General features: G+C 43.7%; 1 protein-coding gene across 1 annotated transcript in view; it reads left to right on the forward strand.

The window, feature by feature from the left end:
* Window positions 1-16,907, forward strand: part of CPNE4 (copine 4) — a gene marked incomplete at its 3' end in the record, with an annotated part of 505,001 nt that overhangs the window by 447,887 nt on the left and 40,207 nt on the right. Inside the window, exons 9-10 of the mRNA XM_080695771.1 lie at window positions 3,288-3,374; window positions 7,020-7,079. Coding sequence (XP_080551897.1) covers window positions 3,288-3,374; window positions 7,020-7,079 — 147 coding nt within the window. The remainder of the gene's footprint in view (window positions 1-3,287; window positions 3,375-7,019; window positions 7,080-16,907) is intronic.

Consider the following 16,907-nt stretch of genomic DNA (forward strand, 5'->3'; position numbering starts at 1 on the left):
AACATACTGCCCCAATGGAGCAGGATGGAGCGAGAGTTAAGCAGAGCCCTCAACAGCTTTGAGAAAGCTCACTTCCCTTAGAGACAAGAATGCGGTACTGACCCAGTCAGAAGTCCTGATTAGACAAAATGGCCTGACTCGTTTTTCTCCTTTTATTTGGAATGAGAGGGGTAATAGGAAATAAACCCAGGGCTTTTTGTATGCTGGGCAAGCATTCTATCCCAAATAATTCCTGAAGTCTCCTTTTTCAGATGTAAGACCAAAATAAAACCAGATGGCACTGAAGTTAACTCATAGTCTTTAGAATCAGAGTCTTAATTGGAATCAGACCTTTTGTTGAATACACACCATCAGTCTGGAAATCAAGGGCAGCTGTCTACCTAGTTCTCACAATGACTGCTATACACACCATCAGTCTGGAAATCAAGGGCAGCTGTCTACCTAGTTCTCACAATGACTGCTACACTCTTAGGCAGTCAACACTGCAAGAAACTCATTGAACAGACACCTTCTCTCATAAGCAGGCATACTGAGCTTCAGGGCCACCCTACATTATAAGTAAAACTACTTCCAGGATAAAAAGAAACCTAACCAGAGAAAGTCCTACTCCACCAAATGTACAGAACCAAGCCCTGTTGAGATAATAAATCAATGACAGTTTATCAATACCACCTGCTAGAGTTCTGAAGGGTTTTAGAGAGTTCTCCCTTGTTTGCCTCTATAAATAGAAATAGCCAAATCAATAAATACGGGAATCCTTCATCTTTAGGCTCCTCAGAGAGCATTAGAAGTAAGATTATAACATATATCATAATTGAAAACCACCAAAGCTTGATACTTTCAGAGATAAATCCTTAAGGCCCACCGAGGAAATGGGCCAGTTGCTACTGCACTTTCATGTAACCACTGAGATACCAGAAAATTTTAGTTTGCTGCACAGGCCCATGTGTAGAGTGGGAACTAGTCTGTTCTTTACTGATTCCATTGTATTTACGGGGGGAGGAGGGGGGTCCTAAGCTCCAGGTGCAGTGTCCAGATCTAGATGCACCATGATCCATGCTGACATTGTCTCTGTCCTCCTGAAGCTTACAGAGTGGCAGGAAGGGCAAAGCAAATGTAAAAATCAGGTTCACACACACAAAAAAAAATTAACACAATTATAACTTATGACTGAACTGGTTTACTTTAAAAGTGTATGTTAGATGATATTATCTGAATGGGTACTGAATGGGTACTCACCAGTCATGACCCTTTAAGAATGGAAAGAAGCCACCTAGAACTAATGAAAGAAAAGCACTGAAGGCAGAGGGCATGATATTGCAGAACACTGAGGCAGGAAAGAGATTGGTTTAGTTGAGCACTTGGAAAGAGACCAGAGTATCGGAGCAGAGGAAGTGACAGGAACGTGCATGGGATGTAGCCCAAGACTGGGCAGGCAGGCACAGGAAGAAGATTCTGATAGATTATTCTAAGTTGACAGGCACACTCCATCTGGGCTCTCCATACAATGGCCTCTAGCCACATATGATGATAAAAATTTTAATCAATTTGAATTTAATTTAAGCCAGGCATGGTGGTGCACACCTATGATCCCAGGACTTGAGAGGCTGAGACAGGAGGAGCACAGGTTTGCAGCCGGCCTCAGCAACTTAGACCCTGTTTCAAAATTAGTACTCTGGGCATGGTGGTGAATGCTTGTAATCCCAGTACTTGAGAGGCTGAGACAGGAGGATCACAGTTTTGAGGAGAGTGTCAGAAAGTAGTGAGACTCTTGTCAATCTAGCAAGACCTTGTTTCAAAATTAAAAATAAAATAGGACACACAGAATACCTCTATAGAATACCTCTGGACCCAAACCCCAGTGCCACAAAAAAATAAATAAATAAAAATTAAAAAGTAAATAAACAATAAAAATAAGGCTGATGGTATGGCTCACAGGTAGAATGCCTCTAGGTTCAAAGCTCCAGTACCATGCCAAAATAATTTAGTTAAATAAATTAATTTAATTTAAAAATCCAATTCAGCCCTTACCTGGCTAAGCCAACCATCCTATACCACTAGCTCATTTTATCCTGAGATAGAAGTGAGTAGTGTTTTCATGAGTAGTCACTATAATTCTCAACAGGACTCAGAGCCCCTAAGTCATCTAAGGTTCCATTTGACTTATGTCTTGATGGACAAAACTGAGGTTAACAGCAATTATTTAAAATGACAAACCTTGCACCTGTCATCCCAGTACTTGGGAGGCTGAGACAAGAGGATCATAGGTTTGAGAACAAGATCATCGATGTAGCAAGACTCTTAGCAGTCTAGCAAGACCCTGCTTCAGAAAAATATGGCTGTGGATGTAACTGGGAGGTAGAATGCTCCTGGGTTCAACCCCCAGTACCAAAAAAATATTTTAAAAAAATCTATTCATCTGCCCCATTCACGTGTGTCTCTAAAGCTGCTATGTTTTCAGACAGTTCTGGTTCTCAGGGAGTAAAGTTTGTCTCCTGCATGGAAGTCTCGGGCTCCAATTCCACAGAATTGTGAGCAGGAACATTCAATGGCTCTCAGACGTTTACTCACAATTGATCTTGTTCCATGAAATCTTCTGTAGAATAGACATGCTGAGAACTGTTCTCCAGTGCCCCTCAGCTCTCAACTAACTCAGTTTCCGGCCCGCCCTGAGGCTCTGAACCCTATCCCTCCAAGAGGCCTCTCTGGAGACCTATTTTGCCACTGACATATATCAGTTCATTGCTTCTGTTCCCCATGAGGTCCTATGTAAACTCATCAGAGGCCAGCCTAACTTCCTGTAGCCAGAAGGCATTGTTCCTCAGTTTCCCTATCTTTTCAGCCAATTCCCAGGTACTAAGACGTAGCAGTTGGGCATCACACAACTGTGTATCTGAAGATCTCTTCTTCCCTCTTCTGCTTAATTTGACCCTGTTAAGAGTCAGCAGTTACATATGCCAGGCACTGATCTAAATTTATTCCATAGATTAATCATTTAATTCTCACAGTAGCTCTATGAGATAGATATCGTTGTCAGCCCTATTTTACGGAGGAGGTATTCAAGGCATTGAGGAGTCAAGTGGCACTGAAGGAGCTGGAATTAAAATCAGGTAGTCTGACGCAGTCTCACTCTCTATCACCGCCCCTTGCCTCTCCATGATCTAAGGGTGGCCCCCTAAAGACCCCTGCGAGCCCCCCACTTCAGGGTGTCCACAGCGGTGCCCGGGATCTTAGCCCATTTATTTCTTCCTGAGCAGGTGCTCATGCCGTGACCCTTCCTATTGCAGGTGCAGTGGGAATGCATCAACCCCAAGTACAAAGCCAAGAAGAAGAACTACAAAAACTCAGGCATGGTGATTCTGAACCAGTGTAAGGTATGGACGTAGTCCTTTCTGAAAGTATGAAGCTTGGGCTGAATGGGAGGAAGAGCTCAGGCTGTATGGTCAGAGGGAAAGAGCATCACCATGAAGTGGTCTTTTTAGGACAAAAATTTAGAGATCCAATGTATTGATGGATAGATAAAGAGAAATGTGGTCATGGTGGTCTTGGAGCTTTGGTACCCCAATGCCTCCATTCTCAACACAAGGGTAGTCCTGCCCCCAAAGACAGGAGAGTCCTGTTCACAGGTCAGGCTACTCTTTGCCCAGGGCAATACTTTCTCTGGAAGCTTTCCTGAGAACCAGCTAACACTTATAAAATACCTAATACTATGTGCCCGTCACAGAGTTTAGTGGTACCCCCTTGGCTAACATTTATAAAACACCTACTATGCACCCGCCACAGAGTTCAGTGGTACCTCCCTCATGCTGAAAGGGCAACATGAGAACAAAAGAGAGTGGAAGGCTAAAGGGCCTAGAAATTTCTCCAAAGAGGCTCCAACTTTATAGAAAATCCCATATTGCTAATCATGAAACCTCTAAAATCACACATGAGAGTAATTCTGCTGCTGGTTGAGTACTTACTATGCAAGAGTAACTTAATAAATCCTGCTTAACTCATTATAACCCTTTCAAATGAGTCCCCATAAGTAGTTCAGAGTCTCACATAACTTCTCACAGAAATGAGAAGTTTAAGAACTGAGATGTTAACCTATGTCTAACTCCAGGATATATGTGTGTATACAGAGAGAGAGAGAGAGAGAGAGAGAGAGGTGCACCTCAGCTTAGGATGGGATCGTGTACCCCCCAAAATAGTAAGTTGAAAATATTATAATTTAAAAATGCATTGAAGTGGGGAGTGATGGCACATACCTATAATCTCAGTACTTGGGAGGCTAAAACAGGAAGATCACAGGTTCAAGACTAGCAGAGGGCAGTAACTTAGCAAGACCTTGTTTCAAAATAAAAATAAAATAAAATAAAACCAAAGGTATAGTTCAGAGCTATAATGCCCCTGGATTCCATCTCCAGCACCACAAAAAAATGAAAAGCTAAAAAATGTATTTAATATACTTAATATGTATGAACTGCCAACTTTAGCTTAGCAATAATACCTGGTAGAATATGGATTGTTTATCTTCATGATCACGTGGTTACCTGGGAGTGTGGCACTCTGCTGCTATCCAGAAGAGAATATCATATAACATATCCCTAATGTGAAAAATATATGTAATACGATACATTGAGAGACTATCATTGTGCATATCCCTAGTGTGAAAAAATGTACAAAATGTACAAAAAGTGTGAAAAAGTACAAAAGTGTACACTGAGAAAGTATCATATTACATATTCCTAGTGTGAAAAAATATCAAAATTCAAAATATAGTTTCTACCAAATGCTACTTTCATAAAGTAAAAAAAAAAACTTAAGTCAAACCATCATAAATTGGATACTCTGTGTGTGTGTGTGTGTGTGTGTGTGTGTGTGTGTGTGTGTGTATCAGATTTCTTTTCCCAAATTGGTCTCTCCATGTCAGCCAAAAGCTGCAGGATCACATCCTTATATAACAACATTGCAAAGAAAAGGCTGGCTGGTCTGGCTTGGGTCACATCAACCAGCCCTTGAATAATCACGGGTTTTGATTGGCTACCTAAGGTCATTGTTTTAATCATGTTTTTCATTTTCTACATTTTATTATGCTGTGACGTCTTGTGGCCTTATGGATCCGAGGAGAGACTGCTCCTCTCAGGATAGCTAATTCCTTGAGATCGCAAACCACTTTGCCATCTACGCCATCTTTGCCTTTCATATGCAAGCCAGTCAATCTTGACCCCTTACCCTCCATCTCCTCCCTTACAGGAGTCTCATACACCACACCCACATCCCTCTGCTTTCTATCACTCCAGGGCCAGGTGTCAGACAACCAGAACCACTGTAGCTCCTAGCCTGCTATAAGAATTCAAACTATCCAGTCCTAAGACTGCCTAGCCAGCTGCCCTGCCACTCCCTTCTTTCCTCTGAGAACCAGAATAGAGGCTTTTACCCACTTTCCTCTCACTCCCTCTGCTTCCTGGCTGACCCCGGGGTGTCCTATGTGGTCTTCCTGTGTGCGTAACATACCTTCTATCCTTTTGGGAACTGTGTGTAACTAACTCTTCTTGCAAAGGCTATTGCCTCTGAGTCATGTATCTCATCAAACCCATGCAAATCAAACCTTGGATAAAGTCATGACAGCCTCGTGAACATCCCTGTGCCCAGAGAATCAGGAAAATAGATCATGACGAACCAACTTAGTGGTGATCGGTCTCCTCAAGATGAGCCAAAGTAGTGCATGCCTATAACACAGTCCTTGGAAGGCTGAGACAGAAGAATCACAGGCGTGAGGCCAGCCTCAGCCACTTAATGAGACTGTTTCAAAATAAAAAATAAAGTAGGGCTGTGAGTGTGGCTCAGAAGTAGAACACTCCTGGGTTCAACCCCCATTACCACAAAAAATAAAAAAGATGACCTAATCTATATCCATTCTGATCTTCCATGAATTGATCTTCCAGGTCAGTGCCTGGGGACCACTGTTATTCACTCATTTCCAAGTTCTTATTTCCTTGATACTGTCAGGCAAGGCGTTGCCATGATAAAGAGCTGGCAGCATACCGAGGGCCAATAAGCATCAACCCCAAGAATAGCCTGCCAATGGGTGTGTGCCACCTGGAGGTGGTGTCTACAGAAACCAACACAGGAGCTTGCGAATCGAGGCTCTGAGAAGGTGCCCGCAACATGGGTGGAATCGGAAAAGTGAAGCAACAAAATCAGTTGCTGGCTGTCCTGGCGAGAAGGTCCAGGCTGTGAGGTCCCCTAACTGCAGCCACCATTTGCACAGGTTTGATGAGATAAATGACTTAGAGACAACTGTCTTTGCAAGAAGAGTTCATTATGACAGTTCCATGTCTGTTTCTCTCCTCACTATATCCCTAACATCGAGCGCACAGTAGATGCTCTATACATACTTGCTGAATAAATGATTGTATGCTTATCTCCAAGAGCCAAGCATCAGTTTCACAAAGAAGCAGAAATTAAGACCAGAAGTCAATGAGAAATATGAGCACAGAGATGGTGGTGGTTGGGAGAAAGCAACCACCATACTACTCAATAAGTGAGAGCCAGTGTTCGAGGCAGAAGAGGAGCTGAACTCTCTGGAAATTGTCAAGAAAACCCTTCTCAGTTCATAGTATCTTAAAGCCACCCATCCTGCATAATTGAATGCTTCCAGGCCTGGGACTCAGTTATAGGGAAAGAGAGATGGAAGCCAAGTATGAGACATTATTGATTGCAAAGCAGTAGTCAGTCACCTTTGAAAATATAGTTTTGGTCTCACTCCAGAGGCAGTAGTTGATTACAATCATACATAAACCAAAAGAAAGTGGAGGATGGCGGTGGATATTTGTAGCACTCCCAGGCCCATCTGTATTGACAGTGCTTTATTTCTTCTTCCAATGGAACTAAATCAGTTGACCTGTTTCCTTCCCACAGATTTCTTTCTGCTCTTTCCTCTGGTTCGGCAGCCTATCCCTTATGTATAACCTTCAGTCTGTTAGGACTCAGATAGCCCTGTTCCTAACCAGGTTTCCTCTCTTCCGGTGCAGATCCACAAGATGCACTCTTTCTTGGACTATATCATGGGCGGCTGTCAAATCCAGTTTACAGTAAGTCGCTTCCAACTTTGTCCTTATTCTGGGAGTAAAGGATGGGGAATGGTATTAGATTTGGGGGCTAAGAAATGAAAGTCTTTCCAAACCCTGGACCAACTCTGTGCAAGTCTCATTGCTGATATATTGTATGGAATCATATTTTTAAAATAGGTTCATATTCCTGTTGTCTCCAGTGAGTATGGGTCTCAGCATTATATTAGAAAATTAATGTTACCTGGGCTTGCTTGGTGCATGTTTGTAATTCAAGTACTTGGAAGGCCAAGACAGGAGGATCGAAGGTTTGAGGCCAACCTCAGCAACTTGGCGAGACCCTCCATCATCTAGTAAGGCCTTATTTCAAGATTGTAAAAAGATCTGGGAATCTAGCTCAAAGGTAGAATGGCCCTGGGTTTAATCCCTGGTACCACAAGGAAGAGGGAAGAAGACAATGAAGACAAAAAAGAAAACCAAGAAGAATATTTTAACTCATGCTGCTCAGCATCAGGTAGTTGGACGAACCTTCCGAATACTTTCCGTTCCCTGCACACTGCGTAGGGAAGTGTGTAGGTTGTAGGTTGATCACTTTCTTCTCCTTGTGACAAGGACAGGCGGGAAGTAAGTCATGCTAGAAAGTTCCACGAAGCTGAAGCAGATTCCTTGGTTACGCTCACATGACCGGGACCCACGCACCAATGCCACCGTTCAACAATCAGTAGCAAGGGTATATCAGGCAATGAAACAGCTTACCCAAATGTTTTATCAGGCAATATAAAGGTGGAGTCCAAAGACTGGAATCAGACTGAGAAACACAGTGGGTGTCTAGTCTCCACAGCACGGTTGAGGATCACCTCCATGTGATCTGGGAGCCCATGGAATTGACACATTGCTACTCCGTTTGGGTTGGTGGGCTGAGTCTTTTTAAATCACCCACGTAGGTCAAGCTTGTGAGGCTATCTGCCCCGGAACAACTTGCCTTTATAGCTTAATATTTTAAGCCTTCGTAGATTTGGGTGGAAGTAACCTCCAGAAAGAAGACTTCCCAGATAGTTAAAGATAGATGCGCTAAATGGGTGTGGTGGTGCACGCTTGCAATCCCAGTACTTGGAAGGCTGAGACAGAAGGATCAAAGGTTTGTGGCCAGCCTCAGCAACTTACTGAAGCCCTCTGCAACTTACTGAAATTCTGCCTCAAAATAAAGTAAAAGAGAGCTGGAGATAGAGTTCAGAGGGAGAATGCTCTTGAGTTCAATCTTTTGTACCATAAACAAAGACAGATGTGCTGAAGCCCATGGGAAGGCAACATGAATATAAAGAGAGGTATGACATATGCAGTATTTGTGTTTCTCGTTTTGCAGAGGTGTACCCATGCACCTAAGGCCTCTTTAGCTCCCTACATTGGCTCAAACATGTAAGGAAAGTATGGAAAAGGGGATTAATCTTCTACAGGTGTAAGTCAAGAAGGTGAACAGAACCAAAGTATTTCTTGGACCAGAGATGGTGACGTTCAAAGGACTATACGGGGTGTCCAAGGGGGTAAGACAAGTGGTCATTGGATAGGCCAGCTTCCCTTCCCCTACCTATATGCTCGTTATCTGTTCTAACTCAGGAAATTCTACTTAATGTCTTCTCTAAACCCAAGGCATTGTCCCTTTACCCCTGATTACTGACAGGATCTCGTTATAAAAGCCTAAGATTCTCTGATGGTACCACCGCCCTTCCCTCATGCTGCCACACACAGAAGGGAGCAAGCAGTTTCCTGTGGGTGCGCACACCAAGCACCAGCTGACTGGTGGGCTCATTGCAGTTCTGGGTCTATACAAATGGAAGTAGGGACACAGAGCAGTGTCATAAAGGAAAATTACTAGAAACAGTTCCTCCAAGATATTGGACAAAGGAAGAATTTCAGGAAACTATTTTTAGGTGTTCAAGGAAAAGTTCTATTGATTTCAGTTTGGTTCTGAGTCTGGAGCTCCTGAACAACTCTTAATTCAACCTCCAAGGGCTTCATTTGCCCTTAGCGTTGTGCTACAAAGAATTGGCTCCCCAAAACTGAGGAGCTTACCCCCAGAGGGTCCCCAGCTTCACATCTTGAGTCTTGGATATCCCTGCAGCCTGCCTGACACAAGAAGATTCCCCGCCCCGATTTGTTTTCCTCTCCTCTCTCTCTTTGTTAACCTTCCCCAGCTGGGAAGTTTCCTCCTCAGTGTCTGTCACCAACAGCATCCCAGTTTCATCTTCTCATCCCCTCTGGCATGGGGACCAAGAGTGGGGAGGGTCGTCTGGAGCAAGGGATGAGAAGAGGAGAGGAATGTACAGATAGATGCTGAGAAGAAGGAGATGGGTCGTCTATAGTTACTGCCATAAAGTCTTTCCTGCTCTTGAGTTTCCTATTGAGTAATCAGAAATGGAAGGCTAGGTATTCCATTTTTGAGTGTTCTGGCAAAAAAAGAAAACATATCAGTCACTTCAATGTCACTTTCCTCCAAAATTAAGTCAATTTTTCTCATAATAAATTCTCACTGCCCAACTAGTACATGTAAGTTATAATCCAGAATGAAAATAGTTAACAAAATTTAACATATCACTGGGTATGGTAGGTAGTACACACCTGTAATCCTAGTACTTGGGAGACTGAAACAGGAGGATCACAGGTTTGACCCTGCAATGCAAGGTAATTTAGCAAGACCCTGTTTCAAAAAAAATTAAAAGGGCTGGGGGTGTAGCTCAAAGGTAGAAAACACACAAATACACACACACACACACACACACACACACACACACACAATTTAGCATGGCATTTTTAATTTGATCTAGAGTGTTTGTTTTCTACCCAGGGCTTCTATTTTTTTTTTTTTTTCAGTACCAGGGATGAAGACCCAGGGCCATTATACCTCTGAGCTACACTCCAGCCCTATTTTTTTAGTCTTTTTTATTTTTGAAATCAGGGTCTCACTGAGTTGCAAAGGGCCTCACTAAGTAGCTGAGGCTGTCTGCAGACATGAGGAGAGGAGGACATGGATAACTCTGGGGCCCTGAGCAAGGCCAGGAGCTTCAGCCAAGGTGAACTTTCTGTCTCCCTAGAGAAACACCTTCAGGAGCAGAGGCAACTCTTAGGCCCAAGAGTTCTGCGTTTCCTCCTCTCCCCCATGTGCCTCAGGAGGCTGACCTCTTTGGAGGCACTCACTAGGCTCTTGTGGTCTGAACTCTTGGCAGTGAGAAGTATAAGAGGTCAAATAGGAAGAGAGAGAACTAGGGATCCCCCCAGTCTCCACCTGCTCAGCTGTGGTTTGACAGTGACCTTCTTCCCCCACAGAAGGTCACAGTTCCCATCAGGTGCACAGACAGTTCTCTTGCTGAGTGATGGTAAATGCTCCTTCCTGCCCTAGTTGGTTGGTTCTCCTTAACTTTTCCCACATGTCTGTGAAGTTCCCCTTTATTAAAGTCTCCTCGGTCACCTCTTTTGAGCAGACTTGTGTACCGTAGACTCTGACAAAGAGACTTAGAGAAAGCCCGTGTTTCTTGGGTAGACGCTGGTGTCTCTGGTCTACCTTAAAGAGTGTTGAAGACGGAGAACCCTTGTCCTTGGACACAAGGCTTCTCAAAGTATATTTGCTGAGTTGTAATCAATTGAATCCAAGAAAAGATAAATTTTAAGGAAGAGAACAAATTGGATGAGTAAATACGGCACTGGGATTTTGTCCTAGAAAGCATCCCTATGAACTTACGTCTTTATGAACCTGTGTATTTGGTTTTCGTTGTTGATGCTGTTTGTTTGTTTGTTTTTGAATTCAGGGCTACTCTACCTCAGCTCTATGCCCAACCCTTTTTGCCTTTTATTTGAAAACAGGTTTTTGCTAAGTTGCTGGGGCTGGCCTCAAACCTTGTGATCCTCCTATCTCAGCCTCCCAAGTCTTTTGGTTACAGATGTGTTCCACCACACCTGGCTACGACCTTTGTATTTTAATGATAACTACCAAAACCTTATGCTTGTTAATTATGGATAAGGAGATATATTTAGGGGAGCATTGGGGAAATTTGAGGAACTTAGAACTTGAGAGGATTTGAATTTTGATGTAACCTGGTGGATAAAGGAATGTTCAAAGAGATTGTAAAAAGGGTACTGGTTTGGGAAGTAAGTCTGGGAGCATTTGGTAAGAGATATTGGTGCTGGTCAAGAAAGTAGAAAAGATGAAGCAAAGGTGGATAAAGCAACAGCCACAGGCCTGGTGACAGAGGGAAAGACACCAGTGTGGGGGGCAGCAACAAAGAGGCATTGTCGGAAGAGGGAACAGCGAGGAGGCTGGAAAACAAGGAAGATGGTGAGCTCAGGGCTCAAGGGCTTTTAGCCTGACTGACAGAGCTTGGCAGTCTTTCTCATGGAAATATGTAAATTGAGAGGGGCTGCAGGTAAGAGGGTGAATTTGGTTTGAGACATGGTGGAAGTACTTCCAGGCATCCCAGTGGAGATGGAACTTATAAGTATGGATCTGGGTTTCAGAAGAATGGTAGAGCTGTATCTGGATGAGATTGCCAAATAGATGAGTGTAGAAGGACTGAATGTGGTGGAGAATCTCCACCTGACAGCAGGAGAGAGAAGAGATGCCAGAGAAGCAGAAGGTCCCAGGGGAAGCTGAGATGGTAGCTCATATTCATAACCCCAGTGCTTGGGAGGCTGAGACAGGAGGACTTCAGGTTGGAGGATAGTTTCAGCAACTTGGGGAGGCCTTCAGCCACTCAATAAAGACCCTGTTTCAAAATTCAAAATAAAATAAAATGGTGCTGGGAGTGTAGCTTAGAAGTAGAATGCCCCTGGGTCAAATCTATACAAAAAGAAGGGGAAAAGAGAGAGGAGGAGGAGGAGGAGGAGGAGGAGGAGGAGGAGGAGGAGGAGGAGGAGGAGGAGGAGGAGGAGAAAGGAGGAAATAAGGAGAAAGAGGAGAGGGGGGGAAAGAAGGAGAAGGGAAAAGAGAGGAAGAAGAGGAAGAGGGAAGGAAGAAGAGGAAGAAGAGAAAAAAGAGGAAGAGGAGGAAGAAGGGGAGGAGAAGGAAGAGGAGGAGGAGAAGGAAACTCAAATGCCTGGAAGAGGAGAAATTATGAGACCAAGGACAACAAGAGGAAGGGTAAAGAATCACCATCAATGGCTATGTTGTGTGATAAAAAGGCACATATCATCTAGAAAACAAGTGAGATAGGTGAGTCCCCAGATGTTGGTGTGTCAACAGACAATAAGGTCGTGAAGGCTTTGGGTGTAACTGTCCACTCAAGAAGGTGACAGTAAAGGGAAGGCAAGAGGGGAAAGGAGGCGGCATTTTGAGGATTAAAGGAGAGGAGGTTTTAATGCTGGAATCTACCCATGGGCAAAAGAGAATGCTCAGTAAAGGGAAAGAGAACAGATGCTAAAAAAGAGTCCCGGTCAATGATTCTTAGTCTTTTTTGGTCACCTGGACACTTGAGAATCTGATACATGATCCATATTTCCTCACTCTACAATATACACACCCAGTTTTGCACACACTTTTGGAGGTCAAGGGCACCCCTGGGACACTCCTCATAGATCATGTGAGTCCTTGAGTCAGAAAACCTCTAGAGCAAGTGTAGCATTGCACTCTTGGAAAAGGTGAGTGGAGGTGAGGTTGAGAGTATAGGGAGAGGAGGAGGAGGAGGAGGAGGAGGAGGGTTTGGCACCTGGCGTCACAGCTGAAAATAAAACCAGGTACTAGAATTCCACACACAAAATATGAAATTATAGACAGCATGGAAGAGACAGACGCCAGAAGGTATTTGGGAAGAAAATGGCAGAAGAATTAAAGGTTTCTTCTGAAATGTATTGCTTTTTTTGAATAAAAAAAAAAAAGAATATTATGCTAAGTGAGGTCAGGCAATCTCAGAAAACCAAGGGTCCAATATTTTCTCGTATGTGTGGAAGCTAGAGAGAAAATAGGAACTAGAAAATGAGGAGAGACCAGTAGGATAGTGGAAGGGGGCTAGGAAAAGGAGGTAGGAGGGAATAAGAAGAACTGATGAGACAAATGTTCAAATAATGCTCTGTCCATCCATGAGGGTCTCACTACCAACCTCACTAGCATGTAGGGAAGGGGTGGGGAGCAGGGCGGGGCCTGAGGGCAAACACACCAAGTCCCGTGTGCATGCATCTACACATCACTTTGAATCTCCGTCTGATATAAAATGATAATGCACCAGTAAATGTATTTTAAAATGTTAGTTATAAAACAGATTTTCATGGAGACAAGTTGTAAGCAAATTAAAGTATCTGACAGTAAGATAGTGGCTATGCAAATGACAATTCTTTCCTGGATGTGATAGTTCACGCCTGTCATCTCAGTACGTGGGAAGAAAATCACAGGTTTAAAACCAGCCTCAACACCTTATAGCATGACCCTCAGCAAGTCAGCAAGACCCTGATTCAAAGTAAACAAAATAAATCTGGGCATAGTGGAGCATGCCTATAATCTCAGTACTTGGAAGGCTCAGTACTTGGAAGGCTCAGTACTTGGAAGGCTCAGTACTTGGAAGGCTCAGACAGGAGGACAAAGGGTTTGAGGCCAGCCTTAGCAACTTAGACCCTGTTTCAAAATAAAAATAAAAACAGAGCTAGAGGTAAATTTCAGAGGTGGGTAGCTCTGGGTTCAATCCCCAATACTAAAAATAATTTAAAAATAAAAACTAAAATTTGGGCACGTATCTCAGAGGTAGAATGCTCCTGGGTTCAATCCCCAGTACCAAAAAACAAACCCTTCAATACTTCCTTTAAGTATATTATGATAAAGTTTTAAAACATACTGATTAAATATTAAGATGAAGAACTACACTGTGATTAAAATATGCATATAGAAGCCAGACATGGTGGTGCACGCTTGTAATCCTGGCATTTGGGAGGCTGAGACAGGATGATCTGGGTTTGTGGCCAGCCTCAGCTACTTAGTGAGGCCCTTTGCAACTCAGTGACACCCTGTTTCAAAATAAAGAAAAAAAAATAGGGCTCAGGATATGGCTTAAAGGTAGAATTCCCCTGGGTTCCATCCCCAGTACCGCAATAAAAAATGCATGTATATATAATTCTCTCTCTCTCTCTCTCTCTCTCTCTCTCTCTCTCTCTCTCTCTCTCTCTCTCTCTCTCTCTCTCTGTGTATATGTATATGTGTATACATATATATCGCATACACTATGTTGTGTGTGTGCATGTATTTTATATATGGGGAGACATACACACACACACACACACACACACACACACACACACACACACACATATGGACACACACGCACAATTGTTTGAGAGTGTCTTCAAAAAAGCATGTGCTGGGCACTTTATTCCCAATGCAACAGTGTGGGGTGGCGGGGTGTAACGGGAGGTGTACAGACCCCAAGGCCCCGCCACTATGAATGCATTAATACCGTTATAAAAGGGCATCCATCTGCGAGTTCAGCCTTCAGCTCCTTCTCACCCTTCCTTGCTCTTCCGATTTCTTCCAGGGGTGGGGGCACGGCACAACAGCCCTGACCAGAAACTGACACTGCACTCCTAGACTTTCCAGCCTTCAGAACCAGGAGGAAAACGAACCTCTGTTCACTGTAAATCACCCGCCAGCGGTATCCTATTATAGCAGCACAGAATCAGTGGAGCCAATATGTATAAAAAAACTAGAAAGGAAAATAAAAATTACTCACTAGGCTAGTGGAATCCCTGAGTACTCACTTTTTTCTTGTTACTTTCAAATGACATCCATCTAATTTGTATCTTTTTTAATTTTGAAAAATAAGATATTCTTTTTTTTCTGTCTCTGATTTTATAGTCTACATTTAATAATATACCATGATGTCAATTTAACAAGCTGAATGTGGCTTCTCGGGCCTCTCGGGAACTCTTCTAATCCTGGCCCATTTAATGCATCTATATGTATGCCATGTCCCAGTGTAAGTTTTTTAAATCTTTATTCAATTTCTCATTTAAACATGATAGACTTTGAGAAATGAAAATGAGCCCTGCTTCATGAACCTCTCGGCAAAGCCGGGAAACGGTGGGTTGAAGGAACAAATGGTTTGCCATTTCCAGGAAACAGGACAAGTGAATAAAGAATTCTTTCCCTGTTTTTCTATTGCCCTGTCTTTTTAAGGAGTTTTGTGGAAATAGAAAAGGATAAGACTTTATCCTATCATTTAAAAAACATTGTCCAAAGTAAGGAATTCTCTACTGCTAAGGCTCATTGTATAGGTCCAAACTGTATACAGTTAAAAAAAAAATCTCCTGCAAAATGTATCATACAGGTTGACTGCAGGTCATCAGACAGCTTTGGCAATTATCCAGAAGTTGCTTCAAAGTGGCTTCCGACAGGAAGCCTTCAGGGGTTCCCAGATGGCCCACCGGTGCCGTGGGGGTGGGAACCCGGGCAGCAGGCCAGCGAGGATGCTCCTCATTCGTCCTGCACCGGGAACTTGGGGGCTTAGAGGGGCATTTCACATTTTTCCCTTACAAGGCTTCGCACAGCTGCGCCACGGATAATGAGAGTGGCCTCCCGGGCAGAAGGAAGAGCCAGGGGCGCTGGTTCTCAGGCTGCGGGCTGAGGAGACTGGAGCCCATCCCGGAACCACAGGAACCACAGGCTTTTAAAACGAAAACGCGGGGCTGCTGCTGCGAGCGCGCTCCGCAGCGTTCAGGACCCGAGCGTCTACGGCCTCCTCCACGAATTGGCTTTTTCAGTCATTGCCTTGCTTTTCTTTCTGAATGTAATCCCGTCATCCACTGCCTCCCCGTTGCTCTATAAAATGATCTAACCTTTCGCACTCTCCTCTTTCCACTAATGCTAACTTTAAAGAGCACAAAGAATTCCTGGTGGAAGGCCGCCTCCTGAGGATGGGTATTTTATCTAGAGCTTCATGGAGGAGATTTTTAGAAACTATCACTTGCTGGGAAAAATTTTTTTTAAATCATTTTCTGTTCAGTTTTTTAATTTTTTAATCATTTTATTGGTGCATTGTAGCTCTAGTCTTACATCACAATGTAGTTTATAATAATGGTGACACAATGCACACAGCACTTGGTGGGCTTCCCCTGGCTTTTCCCTACCCCATCCCTTCCCCATATATTATGTTGAAACTGGCGTCGATATTCTCACACATGTACATAACCTCAACACAAGCGGTGTGTGTGTGTGTGTGTGTGTGTGTGTGTGTGTGTGTGTGGTACTGGGGATGGAACCCAGGAGGCATTCTAACTCCAAGCGACACCTCCAGCCTATTTTTCATTCTTTATTTTATTTTATTTTATTTTTTGGTGGTACTGGGGTTCCTGGAAGCCCTTCTGCCTCCGGGCTACACTCCCAGACCTATTTTTACATTTTTATTTGGAAACAGGGTCTCCTAAGCCAGCGCGCGGCTGGCTTCGAACCTGCGGCGATCCTCATGTCTCTGCCTCCCAAGCGCGGGGATTACAAGCGTGCGCCACCACGCCCGGCCTCATTCTTTATTTTTAAACAGGGTCTCACTGAGTTTCAGAGGACCTCATTAAGTAGCCGAGGCGGTCCATGAACCGCGATCCTCTGTCTTAGCCTCCCAAGTGCTGCACCACCACACCTGGCAAGCATTTGCTCATTAATTTTCCCTCTTCCCCTTCCCCTCTTCCCTAGACAACCTCCATCGCTCCGCTGACGTTTCTCCTCTGTTTTCTAGAGTCCCTCTGGTGTCCCTTTTACTTCCTCGTTTCCATATGAGAGAAAACATATGACCCTTCACTTCCTATAACTGGCTAATTTCACTTAACATAACGTTATGGCCCATCTATTTTCCTCCAAATGGCCTACGTTTTCTCTACTTTATGGTTGAGTTA

The sequence above is a fragment of the Muscardinus avellanarius genome, assembly GCF_963383645.1.
Source record: "Muscardinus avellanarius genome assembly, chromosome: 5".
Classification (NCBI taxonomy): Eukaryota; Metazoa; Chordata; class Mammalia; order Rodentia; family Gliridae; genus Muscardinus; species Muscardinus avellanarius.